This window comes from Suricata suricatta, chromosome 6, assembly GCF_006229205.1.
Source record: "Suricata suricatta isolate VVHF042 chromosome 6, meerkat_22Aug2017_6uvM2_HiC, whole genome shotgun sequence".
Taxonomy (NCBI): Eukaryota; Metazoa; Chordata; class Mammalia; order Carnivora; family Herpestidae; genus Suricata; species Suricata suricatta.
Window position 1 is genome coordinate 99,097,460 of NC_043705.1, and position 18,496 is coordinate 99,115,955.

An 18,496-nucleotide genomic window follows, 5' to 3' on the forward strand; every position below is an offset into this window, starting at 1 on the left:
AGGCGACGGCGGCGGCGGCGGCGGCGGCGGCGGCCGCGGCACTGGCACCCGAGGACGCGCACGAAGGCGCGCTTGAACTCCTTGCTGGAGCACGGGTAGATGATGGGGTTGAGGCAGCTGTTGAAGTAGCCCAGCCAGAACACCACCTTGAACACGGCGTCGGGGGGCTTCAGGGTGGAGAACAGGGAGCCTGCAGGGGAAGGGGTGGGGTGGGCACGGGCAGAAAGACAGACAGCAGTTTGTGAGTAGTCAAGTCCTCTCCCCCGAGTGTCCGCCTAAACGCCGCGCCCGGGCAGCGACCCCGCCGCCACCGCTTGGCCCAGGCCACCTTTCTCTGCCTGGAGTGCTCGCCTTCCCATCTCCCAGTGAGCGAATCCGACATTCTTTTTTTAGGGCCAATTTACAGTCTTTCCTGGTTTAGCTAACCAGCACCGAAACTCCCTACAGTCTTGCCTGGTTTAGCTGACCAGCACCTAAACTCCCATTTCTCTAGATATCCCAGGACAGGGCTTAAGACTTTCTAGTCCAGTGATAACAACCATCGCACGCAACTGCACAGCTCTTGGGTCGAAAGCATTGTGTTGGCGCTTTAACTATATAGTTTTGTCCTATAAAAGGCATTGAAGCTGACGCTGATCTATTTCCATAGCAAATATGAGGTATTAAAGACCTACACGTGAAAGGTAAAACTTTAAAGGTAAAAGATAAAGTAAAGAACGATCTTTTTGATCTAGGGCTGAAAGAAAAACGACTTAACACTTCAGAAAGATAAACTTGCGAGGCAAGGGTGGGAGAAAATATTTATAATATCTAAGACAGTCAAGCGATCGGTATTTGGAATATATAAGAAACTCCTGCAAATCAAAAAGAAAAAGAGCAATCCCATTAGAAATGCGGGCTAAGAAAATGAACAGGCAATTTACAAAACGGGAAACCTGAGGGCTAATGCTCAAAATATTAGGGAGTCAAATAAATAACAATGAAAACCACAAGAGATATAACGTATCTGTTAAGGTTGCAAAAATCAGGGAGCCACAGAGTGCCAAGGGTGGGTAGGGGTGTGGGGACATGGGGAGCCTTCTGCCTGGCTGGTGGGGAGCACAGGCTGTGAAGCTGTATTGGAGAAGGTTCTGGCAGCACTTGATCTCATTAAGTATGTACACATACCTCTTAACCTGGCAGTTCTCCTGCAGGGCATAGATCTCAAAGAATTTTCACACAAGTCCACAGGGGACATGTATGAGTATGCTGAGAGCAGTGTGGCTTATGGTGATAGAGAGTTGAAGAGAACCTCGGTGTCCCTCGAGGAGAATTATGGAAAGTAGCCTGGGGTAGGTGCCCAGCACAGAGATTATGTGGCACCTAGATAAGGCCCTGGATCACATGTCCATACAGCAACGTGGAAAGGCTTAAAGTCGTTCCTTGCGAACAAAGTAGGAAACAGAATTGAGATTTACAACATAATGCTATTTAAGTAACACACCAAACCACCACATGCATTTTGCTAAAACACTTTCAAAAAATGTCAAACACCAAATGGTTGCCTAAGGGGGGAGGCAGAGGGAAATGGGAATAAAAGGAAATAAATCAATGAAATAAGAGAGAGGCCTTACATGAGGTGCTATGTTGGAGAAATATGATTTACTCATCCCTCTAATTTGAAGTTCAAAAACATTTTATGGCACTATTAAATTAAAAACAATTTTCATCTTGAGTGCAAGGCAGCTAAGACTTGGAGAGGGTAAATGACTTGCCCCGGGTTACATAGCATGTTTATAGTATAGCTGTGATTCAGACTAAAGTCTGTTTGAATACAAAATATGTTTTTTTAAATGCTATTAATAATACCGTTGGTGGAAAATTGGGAAAATACAAAAGAAAAAAGAAAAAATATTTTAAAAGCATGCATAACCCTGCAGTGCAGAGAAATCATACTTGGTGCATATACCTTCAGATTTTTTTCTCTGTTGTATATATGTATCTTTAAATGTTTTGATATATGCAGTTATACTTTATAGGACATTTTGTTATTTCAAACCATGTTCTCTAGCCCTGCCAGTAAGTCGGTAGTACAGTTACTTTCATATTCCCGTCTTATCCCCTCTGTTTAAACTATGAGCTTCCCAAGGGCCTAGTCTTCTGGATCAACCTAAATTCCATTTGGTGAATGAGGAGCACACACTCCTAGAATATCTAAATGGGGGGGGGCAGTTCTTAGCAACCACAGATCCAAGCTTCTTTCTTGCAGATAGAAACACTGAGACCAGAGAGTGGCCAAAAGTGCCAGGGGCGGTGGCATAGATGCCACAGGATTTCTAGCTTTGATTTTGGGCTACTCTTGAGCTTTCCCCCCTGTAGTACTTCTCCTTGTTGATTATTTGAGGGTTGCCTATTGTTATTCTCTGCTTAGCAAGCCAAGGATGGTGGTGGGAGAGGGTGGGGAGATGGCTGGGCTCCTGGTGCAAGGCTAAGCCAAAGGTTCACATTTCGAAAGAGGGTTATCTGTATCTGGGTATAAGTGCTAATTTTTTTTTTAAGTTTGTTTATTTTGAGAGAGACAGACAGCATGAGTGGGGGGAGGGGGAGAGAGAGAGAGTGAGAGAGAGAGAGCGAGCGAGAGAGAGAGAGAGAGAGAGAGAGCCCAATGCGAGCATAGAGCCCAATGCAAGCTTGAACTCACGAAACCATGAGATCATGACCTGAGCAGAAATCAAGAGTCAGATACTTAACTGGCTGGGCCACCCAGGTGCCCCTAAAACGTTTATTTATTTATTTTGAGAGAGAGAGAGAGAGACAGAGAAGGAGAGACAGAGAGAAGGAGAGAGAGAATCCCAAGCAGTCTCTGCACTGTCAGCACAGAGGCCAACTTGGCGCTCAATCCATGAGATCATTATCTGTGCCAAAATCAAGAGTTGGAGGGTTACCCGACTAATCCATCCAGGAGTCCCTGATGTAAGTGCTCATTATATGTATACTGATTCTTCTTCTTCTTCTTCTTTTTTTTTAAAAGTTTATTTATTGACATACTCTCCATACCCAACATGGGCTTGAACTCATGACCCTGAGATCAAGAGCCACATGGTCTGCTGACTGAGCCAGCTAGGCACCCCACTACACTGATTCTTTTCCCAACTCAGGGGAAATGTGGGAGTGGGCTACATTCTGCATTTGCTTAGGCGAGACAGATGAGGGTGCCACTTTGTGGCTTGGTTTGTGGCAAGGCCAGCACCATTAGGTTTTCGCCCCACCTTCCCAGACACTCCTTTGGACTAAGACCCTGTATGGAAGGCCCCAGCTGGCATGCAAATACATGGCACATGAACAGCTAGTCTCCATCACAGAAGTTGTCTCTGTCCATGGGGAAGGCTTTGTTTCTGTCAGAGTCTGGTGGGGATAGGCACCAGTCTTGACAACATGGGAAACTAGAGAATAAATTTTGGGGAGAATGAAGAGAGAGTAAAAAAGCTTGGAAACCTTGTGTGTGACCCTAGAGGGTAAATGCTGATAAGTGTGTGTACGGGTAGGTACCCGGGCTTAATGAGGACACCTAGGGCCCAGGAGAGAGGCTGGGGATGCATAGACAGTCGTGGCAAACGTGAGGAGGACCGAGACCTGGGGAGCATGCTTGCGGAAAACAAACTCAGCGTTGCTTGCCAGCCCCATTGAAGATGATAGTAAAGTAGGCAACAAATGGCCTAATGGGTTCGCACCCTTAGGGACTGGCTCTTTTGAAGGGTACACAGAAAACAATAATGCTAACAGCTAATAGTCATCAGAACCACTGTTTATATTGTGTGTGTGCTCTGTACAGGCCTGGCGCTATACTCTTTATACCATTAGCCCATTTAATTATCACAATAATCCCTCGATGAAGGTACTGTTGTTGGTCCCGTTTTATACATCAGATATCAACATATGATAGTGCCTGCTATTTACATTTTCATACACTTGTTCTTTTGTTTGTTCATTCACTCATTCCACAAATACTGAGCTCCTGCTATGTGCCAGGCATGAGGCCAAGGTGAGGGGGATACAGAGACGAATTGTGGTGTGGTCTCTGCCCCATGGCCGCCCACAGGCATGTGGGGAGAGAGATGTGTTAACAGGTCATTGCCACAGAACACACATGGCATTATGATAAAGGCTTATGTGTCACTCTGTCCCCCTACACCCAAGTGACATTTCCATCTGGTTCTTCTTCACCTCCATTGTATTGGAAGCCTTGTATCAGGACAATAACGGGCTGGATCTCTGGCTTTATTTACTAACAAAATACTCTTCAAGGACTATGGCTCTGAGAAGTGTTCAGCCAAAAGTAAGGGGATGATGCTAACTTTTTCATAGCATTTATTTACAGCCACATTGTGAGTTTGGACCTCCTGAGCCACTTGTTCTTCTGAGAAGATCATTCTTTGCCTTCCATTCTTTGGCTGTCTTTTGTCACCCTTCTGCTGATTTAGGCAGTGTGATTCTGTTGCTTGAGCACAGGGTTTGGGGTCACACAAGGTTCTGAATCCTTTTTTTTTTTTCATGTTGGCTGTTTGACATTAGAAAGGTTAATTGGCCGTCTCAGACTCAATGTTCTTATCCATAAATTGGGGACAGTATCTGTCCCATTATCTGAACACATGAAAATATCCCTATAAAATACTTGACACGGGGTCTGGCACTTTGAAAATAATAAATAGTGGCCATTTTCCAAAAATACTCTATATCCTTGCGCAGGCATGAGCCTCCTCCAAGAACTCTTTTCTGATGAACCCCACCCAACTAAGATTGATGTCTTTATTTGGTACCCCACGGAAGATGTACAGTCACATCTTATTCTGTTATGGCTTGCCTGTTAGTGTTGTTAATGCATTACAGGGCTGGCTGAGTCCTCGCCCACACCGACTTTAGATTCCTCCTGCCAAGGGGCACCCGAGTGCCTCAATTGGTTAATCATCTGACTCTTGATTTAAGCTCAGGTCATGATTGCATGGTTTGTGAGATCAAGCCCTGCATCAGGCTCCAGGCTGATAGCACCAAGCCTGCTTGGGATTCTCTCCTCTCTCTGCCCCTCATTTACTCTCTCTCTCTCTAAATAAAGAAATAATCTTTAAAAAATCCTTTCTGGGCAAGAACTGCCTCTTCATTTCTTTTATTTTCCTCTCCAGATCTGCTTATCTTTATCACAAAAAATATAATAATAATAGATGGAGGGATGAGTAGAGGGAGCACGGAGGATTTTTAAGGCAGTGACACTATTCTGTATGACATCATGACGGTGGATACATGTCATTATATGTTTGTCCAAATCCACAGAACACACAACACCAAGAGTGAGCCCTAACGTAAATTATGGACTTCCGGTGACAATGTTGTGTCAATGTAACTTCATTCATTGTGACACACGTGCTCTTCTGGTGGGGGATGTTGATAATTGCAGAGACCGTGCCTGTGTGTGGGGCAGCAGGTATATGGGAAATCTCAGTACCTTCCTGTCAGTGTGGGTGTGAACCTAAAACTGCTCTAAAAACAGTCCATTAAAAAAACCCTCTCTTACTTAAAATAAAAAAGTGATACATGCTGATTTTTAAAACATTACATTACAAAAATCCATATATTATAAAGTGAAAATTTTTTTCCATTCAGATAGAGGGGACCAGAGGTCACAGTTTTATTTTTATCCTTTATGATTTTTTTTTAAATGAGGTTGTACACATACCTTTCCCCAAATTTCTTTCTTCACTTAGAATATATAGAAGACATTTCCCCATGTCAGGACATTATATCCTACTATCTGGATATATAGTACTTTAACTTTCTCCAGACTTAATTCTTTTCTAATGATAGTCAAGTAGCGAATTCCAATTTTGGGCTGTTACAGACAGTGGTAATGAAAAGCCTCATGCATTTTGCTTTTTGCATGTTGGAGTTTTTCTGTGGGTTAAACTCCCACACGAGGAATCACTGAGTCAGTGCCACACTTAAGTGCTGAAAGCTAGCCAAATTGCCTTCTGAACTAATTGTACCAATTTACCTTCCTGTTGGCTGTATATGCTTGTGATATTTTCTTTACATCTCTGCAACTCTGGGTTTGGTCAGGTTTTAATCCTCACCTGTCTGAGAGCTGAATGATGACTTTGCTTTCTTGTTCCCTTTGCATTCTGTTTTATTTTATCCTCCTGCAGACCGCAGATCGCATGCCCACCAGATGCAAAACCTCAGTTGCTTCTGACAGGGAGTCCCTTCCCTTATTAGAATTGGACTTCTTAGGATAGACTCCAGGCTCTCTCACCAGCAGCCATGTGACCTTGGGCAAGTTTCACACTGTCCCCAAGGCTCAGTTTTCTAATCAGTAAAATGGGGCTAATAATAGTGCCATGGCTCTGGGTTATCTTGAGGATTAAGAAGACGAAACATGTTAAATCCTTATTAGCACTCAGGGTACCAGGAGCCTGCCACCCAGTCAGCTTTGCATTAACGCTAATTAACCAAATAATTCTTATTCCTGTGAATCGCTAATTGGACTGGAAATCTAATTACAGAAAATCTATGTGTGGGATCTATGTTTGGTAATTCGATATATCATTCTGAGTAAACTGCTTTCCTTTTCTGAGCCTCAGTTTCCCTCTGTTATTTGAGTGTTTCATCTGGGTGGTCTCTTGCCTTAAAATTCAGCGTCTTCTTGAAGCTGGGGATGGAAGCCTGCTCAGCCTTGCTGGGACGTGCCCTCTTCTCTGGACCTACCACAGAGGGGCAGTGTGCGTCAAGGACCTGACTGGGGCCTCTTGGATTCCAAGCATATTTCTGCCACTCCAGCTGAACGGAAGCTCCTGGGATGGGGGGTGGGGGGTCTTGTTTGCTACCGGGCAAGTCCAGTTGCAGCCAAGAAGTTGTAATTACGGAAGGCACTGAGCCTCGTTGGCATGAAAAAGAATCAGTGACAGGGATCTTTCCCCTGGGCACCCAAAAAGACCTCTGGGGGCCAACAAAGCCATGAGGCTAGGGAAAGGGAACATCAACAGGAAATGTTTGTGGGTTCCTGGAAGCCTGTGCTTTCTGCTTCAGGTCAGGGCAGTGCCAGGCTCTCTGACATGGCCACCAGCTTTGTGGGACGTGCCCCCAAGCCTGGCTCCATTTCTCTTGATCACGAAATGGTGCAAGCCCTTGCCCTGCATCGTACAATCACAGCTTGACAGGGCGGGGAAACCTTCCTTCATGGAGCCTCAGTGAGGGTGAGTGACTTGCTTGAAGTCATTCAGCTGGTGACGAGCAGAATGACTGCCAGAACCTGCTTAAGTGTCATTCATTTGATTCAACAAACATTTATGGAGGCACTGGAGGTCAGGCGTTAAGGACCTGCTCAGACATCACAGGCAGCTGGATCTGGGTTCAGGTGCTGCCTCTGGCTTCCCGGCTGAGCTCCTTAGCTCAGTGAGGCCCCTTTTCCTGGAAAACGGGGATGGTGATAGTTCTCTTCTGCGTGGAGGAGATGAGCTGTGGCTTGGCAAGTGCCTGGCATGTCGAAAGCACCCAGTAAGTACAGCTGTTCCAACTGCTTCAGTCACAAGTACTATTACCACTGCCAATGCTGCGGTCACTACCAGTACCAGCACTGCAAAGATGAGAGGGTGACGGGGAGGACACGATCTATCGTGCTGCCCAGCTGTGGGAACTCCCACCCTACTACTCTTTCCAGCACAGGCCCAAGGGTGGGCACCATGTGGTTCTCGAACATGCTGCGATTGTACACATTTTTCTGGGGTAGGATCCATAGCTGTCAGCAACCCTTAAAAAGTTGAGGCTCACCATCTCAAGTCTAGGGCTCCCAGGCATCAGTTACTCAATCGCCCGGACCACCGGCTGCTTAATGCTTTTTTCTAGATCAACTCACTTTTGCTGCATCAACTAAAGATTTCTTAGGAAGCTTTTTATCACAGGTTTAATTAAGAACGGTTATTAGTAGAATGTCATGGTAGAGAAAAATAAGACGAACAGAGAATGACATTAGTATCCCTGGATTGCTGCGGACAACGGTGGGTCTGAGGCTTGCTCTCTTTTCACAAAGGGAGATTGGCGGGGATTGTGGGGTGTTAGCTACTTGCTAAACTGAGAGGAATTCCCTTTTGGGGACTCTAAAGGATTGAAGGAAACATGAACAGGGAACAACTTTCTCATGGAAGAACCCAGCCCCAGGCACAGGGTAGGTGCTAAATAAATATTTGCTCAGATCAACTGAGTATGTGATTCAGAGTTACCTGTGCCGTCTCTAGCTGTCCTGTCAGGCTATCTTGCACACCAACTCAGGTCCATGGTGATTTTGAGCAGCAGTCTAAGAGCCAACCTGGGAAACCCTGTGGCTCTACTCTGAAGCCTCTTGGTGGCCTCCCACTGAGGCCTTTTAAGCAGATTCAATGGGACAACACTTCTGAACACTTCCACCTGGGAAGCCGGAGCCTGAGGGAGGAGGGGCAGAGCGGCAAGCAGATGGTGCAGAGAGCCCACCCATGCTACAAGGGCGATTTAGAGGGATTGTGAAGTGTAAGGATCAAAAGCTAAGGCTGAGCAGGATCAGCTCAGGGAGAAGCATTTCTTGGCTGGATGTGGTCCCAGCAGGTCATCCTTAAAGTGCCATTCAACAAAACTGAACAGTGAACACAAGGCCTCAACTCTCTGGGAACCTCCAGTCTTCAAAACCATGGGGTGCATTTGTGGAATAGTAGCTACCATTTGACAAGCTCTTATTCTGTCCCAGATCACTGGGTAAATGATTAACCTTCATTTGCCTTCAATCAGCACTGTTCCCATGGCAGCCCCGCATGACTGTGCCGGGCACAGCGCTAGAGGGCGCCACTCACAGGAGAGTCTACAGCACTGCCAGGTGACTGTGGCCAATCTGCAGGCGCCCCCTGGAGGCCATGAGTATACGTTCAGGAGAAAGGAAGGTAAATTGCTGGATGTAGCAGGGCTAGTGGGTGATAGAGTTAGAATTTGAACCCAAGCCACCCCTCACAGGAGCTGTCAGTCACCACCAGTACAGTAAATGGGGAAACAAAAAATGCACATGGATGTGGATAAAGGACTCAAGGATATACATGGAAGGAGACAGCAACAGTATTTACCCTCTGGTGGTAGACTCACGGGTGAATTTTCCCTCTGTGTGTTTTTTGGTGTTTCCAAAAATTGTCTCCATAAACACAAATTACTTTTGCAACTGGGAAAAAGCCAATGAATATTATTTTAAAAATAAGAAGTAAGCTAAAAGATACTGTGTTTATTGGGTCCTTATTATGTGTCAGCCAACTGTCCTTGCTCTGTTTCATTTAATTCCCATAATACTCTATGAGCAAAGTGGGATTATCCCTACTTTGCAGATGAAGAACTAGAGGTACAGGTGGAGGAGGCACTTGCCCAAGGCTCCCAACGGGTAATAGGAAGAAGGAGGTGTGAAACGAGATGATCTTTTGCTGTTGAGCCCAGCAGCCTCCTCTGTTAGTTCCTGGTGTGCCTGTGGGCACCCTGTCCTTATCGCCTTACTGCAGGGCAGAAAAGGGGACCCTTTTAATTTTTTATGTATTCCTACATTCGTAGGCTTCATTAAACATTGGTTGGAGGAATGACCATCTGTCTGCCTCGGAGACTGCCCAAGGGCATGGGGACCTAATGTAGCATGTATCGGGTCCACCGGGGGCTGGGTGGTTTGTAATATCCCCCCGGGCACTGACATTCTGAGACTGGAGGATTATAGATTTGACTTGACTTCTTTCACAGGGAGCAGCAGACAAGCGGATGACCTCAGGGAAGACAGTGGGTGGTAAAACCATTTTGATCAGCTCATAAATGGAGTGGAACTCCTTTTCAACATGGCTCTTTTTAGGAGCGTTTAGCTACACCTACAGCCAAGCCATGTCTCCCCAGCGGAAACAGTTTGGCTCAATAAAAACTTGAAACATTTGAAATAGTTGCTAATTCTTTCAGCACCCATTTTATAAAGGAGGTTTCCTTGGATGTGGAAATTCCTTATGAGGTGTTTCCATTTTCATTGGACACTTAACCCTGGAATGAAACTGTCCAACAAATATGGTATCTTTGGGGCCAGCAGACTCATGTTAAGTTTTAAAGCAAATGATGAGAACAATAATAGTCACCGGAGCCCCCATTTACAGTGACCGAAGAACCAGTTATTAGGTACTATGTGTACTAACACTTGCTCATGCAATCCTTTCAGCAGCCCTGCTGTTACTGTATCTCATGTACTTTACAGATGAAGCAACTGAGGCTTAAGAGAGTAACAAAGTCACGTATTAAGGATGAAAATCCAACTTTGAAGTCTGGGTTCTTACTCAGATTGTTTAATAATAAGAGAAAGAAACTTCTACTCATTTCCTTAAGCACCAGGCAATTTCTCCCTCAACTGGGAACAATCTCTCTCTTTGCTGAATTGTCAAAGCACTTTATCTGAACTTAAAATATGGCATTTATCACTTCTTACCTTGAATAACTCATCTCCTCTGATTAGACTGTGAACTTCTAGAAAAGAGAGTTCATGTCTGATTTTTCTCTTTTCCCCCAGGGCCTAATACTGTGCCTGACACATGACAGGCACTCAGCCAACACGTATTACAGGAATGATAATAGCAATATAAATAATAAAACTGAAATGTTAGCCCTGGCTACTCAAAATCAGGTTTATGGGCAAACAGCATCCATATCACCTGGGTGCATGTTAGACCTGCAGAACCCTGGTGAACCAGTGACTCGGAATCTGCTTTTAACAAGATCCCGAGGTGAAAAGCACTGCCTTAGTTCATGTTAAAATTTTATTTTTAAAATTATTTCCCTAGGTATCTTGGGATTCATGGATGAGCAGAGGCTGGGCTGAGAGCCACCTCACCATGGGGTTGACAGTCTTGCCTCAAACCGTCCAGTGGCTCCTACGGTTTATAGGATAAAGTACAAACTGCTCAGGCTGGAATTTAAGACCTTCTCAACTTGGCTGCAATGGACTGAATCTTCACAACATGACTTGACTTTTCTGGCTCCTTTCCCTTTATTCACACTGTCCACTGGTCTGTGATCCCTTTTGCTTTCCCCTCCTCCTCTCCATCCTTTCCAAACCGGGCTCAGAATCCTCCTGCACACACCCACAGCCTGCACTGCATGGCTTCCTTAGAAGTATGGAAGCAAGAGGAGGGAATGAGGAGTCCGTGAAGACCTGCTAAGATCCAGGTGACCTGCATGCCTTACCTCCTATGACCCTCACAATAGGCAGGAGGGAGAGGTGGGTTCTCTCATTTTCTTTTTTTAAAAAAACTTTTTTAATGTTTATTTTTGAGAGACAGAGAAAGTCAGAGCACAAGTAGGGGAGGGGCAGGGAGAGAGGGAGACACAGAATCCAAAGCAGGCTCCAGGCTCTGAGCTGTCAGTAGAGAGCCATGGGGCTCAAGCCCATGAACCACGAGGTCATTATTTGAGCCAAAGTTGGATGCTTAGCTGACTGAGCCACCCAGGCGCCCCACTAATTTTCGATTCTCAATTACAGATGTGGAAATCAAGTCTATGAGGTACAGAACACACCCCATGTCACCACAGCCATTCAATGGTAGAGTTAGGATTCAAATCCAAATCTGTTTGGTCCCAGTGCGGGGCTGTTTCCACAAGACAGTATTGCCTCTGTACTCTTAGAACCATTCTAGGGTGGGGGGATCTAGAACTGTTTACTTTTGTTGTAATGGTGTCTTTACATATATTTTATCTGGTTATTAAGACTCCAGGATCCAGAAACCAAGAGTTTTGTGACGCTCTACTCAGGTGGTTCTTCACCTGCCAATGCTGGTTACACAGGTAACTTGGAACCATATAATTTGAGGGGTTCACAGACCCACTGAATCCCATATATGGGTACCCAGGAGGTCCACAATCACCTTTACTCTTCACCCTCCAGATTTCTATCATAATAGTTGTTGGACTTAGCTTGATCTTATTTACAAGATCCTTGAGACCAGGGTCAATCCTTTGCATCTTGGCTTCTCTAGCACCTAACACTGAGCTTGCCTTACAGTGAATGTGTAAAAACACACTTGTTGGGCACATAATCTCCTCTTCCTGTGCCTAGGCCAGTTTCAGAATCATAGCAAGTGCTGACTAAGTGATTGTGGGGTGATTCCCTTGCTTATACTTTGCTTTCTTCCTTTTCTTTATTTAAATGATTACCACATGCCAATACCCAGTTTAGGTCCCATCTCCTTCCTAGAACCTTCTCTGACTGCTCCAGGCCTCCTCTTTATTTCCCATCAGAACAGAGTCTGCCACACATAGATTAGTACAGAATGCCATTCTTAAGGGATGTGCTTCTTGTCTCCTTAGGCCGTGGCAAAGATGGGGTCTGTGTCCTATACTTCTAGTACAAGTACAGGGCTTACCCACCAATTAATTGATTGGCACATTTCATCTTCCAGGAGGGAAGCTACCTCCTGGTTTACGCCCAGAGTTGAGAGCAGATGGGATGGTGTGGTGTCCACAGCACTTAAGGGGCCATCTTTGATGCCAGACTGAGTGTGATCCATGCTTTGACCTCACTGGAAAGAGCAATTTCCCTGAAGAACACTTTTAGAAACTGAGTGTTAGGGGACCTATGTGAAGGAAGCCATAAAACTTTATAAAGGGGCATAAAAAGGAGACATGTATAAATGGGGACACATAGCTTGCTTTAGTACAGAAAGTCACTTCGAAGATAACTTTTGTTCTCCCCAAATTAATCTGTAAATTGAAGACAACTTCATTAAAAGGCCAACAAGAGCTTTGTTTGTTTGCTTGTTTTTTGGGGGGTACTAAATGATCCAAATATACAGAAGTATTATGGAATATGGAAGAATAACCATGAAAAAAAATGGCCAGGTCACTTGAAATAAATAAAGAATGATGGATTGGGAAGATGGGTAAACCCACTCCTACAGATATTAAAACTATCATAAAATCACAGTAATTTAAGAAATCCCAGGGCAGGAAGTGCAAGAAAAGGCAGACAGATCATTGGAATGATATAGTTTGGAAATGGAGCCAAATATCCATGAGAATTTTATATGCCATTTCAATGTTTTTTGGGAAAGAAGAGATGATTGTACAGGCAGTGCTGGGACACCAGGCTGGGTAGTTAGAGACAAATAAAGTTAGATCTTTACTTTATTCCTTACATCTAAATAAACCCAGCTGGATCCAAGATTTTAAGTATAAAAATTACTAAAATATTAAAAGATATAAGTAAACATTTTTATAATTTTGAAATAGGAAAGAACTTTTGAAGCAGGACATAAGTCCAGGATCTGCAAAGAAAAGCATTGATGAATCTGCCTACACATTTCTATAAGGTTGCAAACTTTGAGAACAAAGACAAAGGAAGAATGGAGAGAAATATTTGTAATTCAAGTGGCAGTAAAAGAATAATATGTCTAACACACAAAGCTCTTTTTCAAATCAAGCACAAGAAAAACAACTCCATAGAAAACAAAGCAAATAATTACAGATAAGCAAACAAGAGTAAGTATAATAGTCAGCCAGTGAATTAATGAAAACATAGTAAAAATCCTCTACAAAGTAAGTAATGTAAGTTAAACAGCAGCAAAAGTATTTCAAGTCTATTAGTTTGGAATATAGTTAAAATATTGCGTATGCTCAATTTGGCAAAGGTGTAGGAAAACAGACATTTTCATATATTCTAGGTGGGAGTGTAGATGTTGAGTGGAAAATTGGCATTATCTAATAAAACTAAAATGAGCATAGCTTTTGATCTAAGTACTCCATGTGCAGGAATTTATCCTATAGAAGAAATCTTTAAAGGGAGGAAAAATAAAAGTATAAACAACTGTAGTAAAGTCGCCCCAGATTGGAAGTTATCTAAATTTCCAACAATAGGGGTTTGGAAAATAAGCCATGTATCATCACTCTATGAAAAATCACACATTATTAAAATGATAAGCTAACTCTACAAGGTATGATATTCATGACAGAATTAACTAGGGAAAAAAAACAAATTTCAGGAGACAATGTCTACTATGGTCTGATTTTTTAAAATAATTTTTAAAAATTTATGTTTAGTTTTGAGAGAGAGAGAGAGAGTACAAGCAGGAGAGGGACAGAGAGAGAGAGAGAGAGAGAGAGAGAGAGAGGGAGAGAGAGAATCCAAAGCAGGCTCCAGGCTCTGAGCTATCAGCACAGAGCCCAACTCAGGGCTTGAACTCACAGTCTGTGAGATCATGACCTGAGCTGAAGTTGGATGCTCAATCTACTGAGCCATCCAGGCACCTCTGGTCTGATTTTTTTTTTTTTTTTGGTGTTTATTTTACTTTGAGGAGAGAGAGAGAGAGAGTAAATGAATGAGTAGGGGGGAGGGGCAGAGAGAAATGGAGAGAGAGAGAGAGAATCCCACATCCCTGATGTGGGGCTCAAACCCATGAACCATGAAATCATTACCTGAGCCAAAGTTGGATACTTAACCAATTGAGCCAATCAGGTACCCCTATGATCTGATTTTCATAAAGAAACAGTGTGTGTGTGTGTGTGTGTGTGTATTAACATGTTTGTGGAAAAAACAATCTGGGTGAATACACAGCAAATTGTTCTTAGTGGTTATTTCTGAAGGATGGGTTTATGGGAAGACTTTTACTTTGTATTTAAAATTATTTTTGCAACGAACAAACATTGCTTTCGTAATGGAAGAGAGAAAGCAAGAGAAACTGAGAGAGAGGGAAAGAATAGAGAGAGGGAGGGAGGGAGGGAGAGAGAAGGATTTAGTCTATGGGGGAGAAAGAGCCAACATAAGGCAAGTAGCAGGGAAATATTTAGACCAGATCATCACCGTTCTGGGCTCCCATTTCTTCATGCATGAAATGAGGGGGTTGTATTAGCTAAGAGGGCCCCTCCTTCTCAGATTCTAAGCTTTGTGTTCACTTGGTTTTAGAGGTGGAATGAAAATTGGGGGAGAAGGCACAAATATATACCTGCAGCCAGCATATATATTTGAGCCCGGAACAAACAGGCCATGCACACTTGATCCTTCCTTCTGCAGCACATGGGAATGTGCTGCTGGGCGGAGAGGCTTGGTGTATTTGGATCAAAGGCTCCATGAGAGAACAGGGGCAATTACTGGCCTTGGGGAATCAGATGGGGAAATGGCGAGACTGGGCCACTTAGGCCATTAGGCTCGATGCGATGCCTTTCATCCCTTCCCTCGGCAGCTCTCTGCTGACTTGCCTGCCTTCCTCTCTGTGACTCATCCCTCTGTTCTGTCCTGTGGCTGGTGGTGATCAAAACTTTTCCCTTTTACCAAACTGGTTTTGCAGGCTCTGGTTGGGCTGGGACCCACGAACAGCGCCGTGTATCCTTTCCACTTGTACTGCCTGGTCTGGGACATTCTCCTCCCTGTGGGGGCCTGCAGCCCTTAGAGCCTCTCAGCCACAGAGTGGGTGATGATGCTACTCCACTGTCTCTAGGGTTGTCCTGTCTTCTCGTCAGAGCCCTCTTCTGCCTTTGTGGATCCTGGGAGCCAGGCACATCGCTGGTCTCATAAATGTTGTATAATAAAATGATTAGTCTTTGTTGCTGAATGCATGCCACTCTCCAGATTTTAGTAAACAGGGCTTTATCTTGCTTCTTGATCTAGGTTCACAGGCATGCCATACAATGACCCTAAAATTTCAGCCCTTTCTCAGGGGTCAAAAAGGCTCCTTACTATTAGGAAACTTTTCAGATAGAAGCGCCTGGAAGACAGAGAACTGGCTGGGTTTACTGAAGCCACATGAGAATGTTTTCTGAGAATTGCCATGAAGACAGGATTGGTTGGGCTTAATATTTACTGCCTGTGCTCTTTATATATGTGTAGCCCAGATGTTGGTCGAGAGTCTTACTGCCCTTTGAAAGCTAGGTGGGATTATTTTGAGTGTCCCTTTTCCTTAACCTTGGGAAGTTCAAAATCCTCCTTCAAAGTCTCTGGGTTCCTAGAGTGGAATAGGGAACTAACTTCATTCCTTTCTCTCCTGCTTCTTGGGCTCCATTTCCTTTGACAGCCTGCTCTGCATATATCCCCTTGAGGCAATGATCTCACAAGAGGAAAATCACCGACATCAAGCATTTGAAGCACCACTCAATGCTGGGCTCACCGCTCCCCTCCTTGGTCCCTCCTGTCTCAGCCCATCTCCCCCCAGATTGCTCCAAGAGTTCTAAATTTTTTGCTTTTTCTTTTCTTTCTTTCTTGTTTAAGGGGAGCATTTCTATTCTCTCTTCCAGTTGCTCTGGCCTCAGCAGACGGGGTGGGGTATAGTTGGGGACAGTGATTGGGGGAGCTGGGTTTCACTTTCCACCTTCAGCTCTAATTAAGATATTTTCCCAAAGACAGTTTCTTCCTTTACAGAAAGTGTAGATTTTCAGAAATACAAATTTCTCCATCTCTTCCCATGTAAATAAATGCTCCGTTCAGTTTGGTGTAGGTTTTTAGATTACTGCCCCTGCTTTGCTCCACCTCGTAGCCAAGTCTTTACCGAACACTTCCCAAGTACCTGGAACCGGCTGAGAATTTAATCCGGGAGATTAGCACTGACTGGGGAAGCAAGACGAGTCCAACGGTTATTTTACTCAGTCCCCACAAGCCTATGAGGTGAATAAAATTACCATGCCCATTTTACGGATGAAAAACTATGGCTTAGAGTGACTGAAGAAATTGCTCAAGGTTACAGAGTCGGGGAGACAGGATTCAGTTTCAGGCTGGACACCAGAGCAACTGATCTTTTTGCTACCGGGGTGCTGATTGCCACAAACTGGAGATCTGTTATTTCCCTGGAACATTCCGTGTGAAGGTGCCTAGAAGAAAACCAGGAGGTGCTGCTTACATGTAGGGACAGGGAGACGCGGCTGGGTGATAGTTTGGGAAGGGGCGTTATTTGACTTTGCTACTTTCAGAGAACTTTCCTGCAAAAACAGGTCCATCCTTATGTGTTTTGAGGAGATAGGAGCTGGGAGGACAGGGGATTGCATCTTCTCTGTGGAAAGGGTGCGGTAAGGTTGCAATGGTCACCGAGCAAGAGCGTTTTAGAGAGCTCGTAACGCAAGGTTGTTTAGTCCTTGAGAGGAGGCCTGGCTTCCTACAGAGTGTCCTGATCACAAGGAAGGTGGAGAATGCATGCTGACTCTCAGGATGGTTAGAAACAGACTCAGTCTTTATCATGGCTCCGATGAAAAGACAGAAGATGGTGGTGATCTGAATTTAACCACAACAATGACAATGGCAGGTGCCACCTACTGAGAGCTCATAGGGGGCAAGTACCATATCCATCCCCTGACATGCATTATTTCATTCAGTACCCAAAACGATTCAGTGTGGGAAGTACAGTGATTGTCCCCACTTTACAGGTGTTGAAATTGAGGCCTGGAAGAGAAGTAAGTTGCTCAGAGTCACAGAACTATTAGATAGTAGAGTTTTACTACAACCCACGAGTGCTTGCTCTCCCCTCATCTGCTGCTTGGACTTTGTGAGGCAGGCCACCACGAATGCAAGGACTACAAGAAAAAGTGGAGCAGATTCCACAGGGGAGCATGGAGTGCGGGTGACGGGGGACCAGAAGACCCATGATTGGGTGTGAATATACTAGTTTTCAGATGACTCATCTTCCCTGCCAAATCCTGTAGGAACTGTAATTATTTAGAATTGAAAAGTCATCCTTCTGTCATTTTCTGGCTTTGTAAAAAGTAAGTCCCAGTGACCTGAGAAGGGCTATTCAAACCCCAGACTTCTCTATCATCGCAGAAGGGGCAACGCCAAGAGCCAAAGGGAGAGACTAGGGCAAAGCTTTCACAGGAGGAGAAACAAATAACTAGAGAGCAAAAGATGGAACGAAGCCAAGGCAGGAAAGGGCAGAACAGCCCCCGGTTTCCGAACATCACCACTCTGCTCCGTATTTCTGACGGCGATGTGGTGGTCTTGTGCAAAATGGGACCCCAGAGCTGGCAGTGGCTGGGTGGCGACGCCAGGGCAGCTCAGGCATCAGCCCGTGGAGTTGCTTGCATTCTCTTGTGCATCCCACGGTGGTCTGACCTTCCCACCTGTCCATCCAGATGGAGCTAAATTTTCCACAGGGTCACCCAAAAGGGCAATTTACTTAAGGGTGCTACTTCCTCTGTCCAGCTCCTTCCCTGTAGGCTGGGACCAACTGTTCCCGCCCCACGTCTGAATATGTCACTGAACTTCAATGGATCATTATGAAAAATGGTCCCCTTACCTCCAGAAGCACGTGCTCAGCCAAGGAGGGCTCCTAGAAAAATCTGCCTGGCACAGAGAAGGACAGAAACCATATGTTTGCACTCATAGGTCTAGCAGGAAAACAGGAGAGACCTAATGGAGAGCCAGGGGGAGCGGAGGAGGGAGAGAGAGTTGGGGAGAGAGAGGGATGCAAAACTTGAGAGACTATTGAATGCTGAGAATGAACTGAGGGTTGAAGGGGAAGGGGGAGGGGGGAAAAGAGGT

At 44.8% G+C, this 18,496-nt stretch overlaps 1 protein-coding gene across 1 annotated transcript in view; it reads right to left on the reverse strand.

Annotated features, from left to right (window-relative positions):
* The window catches only part of ADRA1B (adrenoceptor alpha 1B), a 76,703-nt gene that overhangs the window by 29,580 nt on the left and 28,627 nt on the right, over window positions 1-18,496 (reverse strand). Inside the window, exon 2 of the mRNA XM_029941250.1 lies at window positions 5-190. Within this exon, the coding sequence (XP_029797110.1) occupies window positions 5-190 (186 nt within the window). The remainder of the gene's footprint in view (window positions 1-4; window positions 191-18,496) is intronic.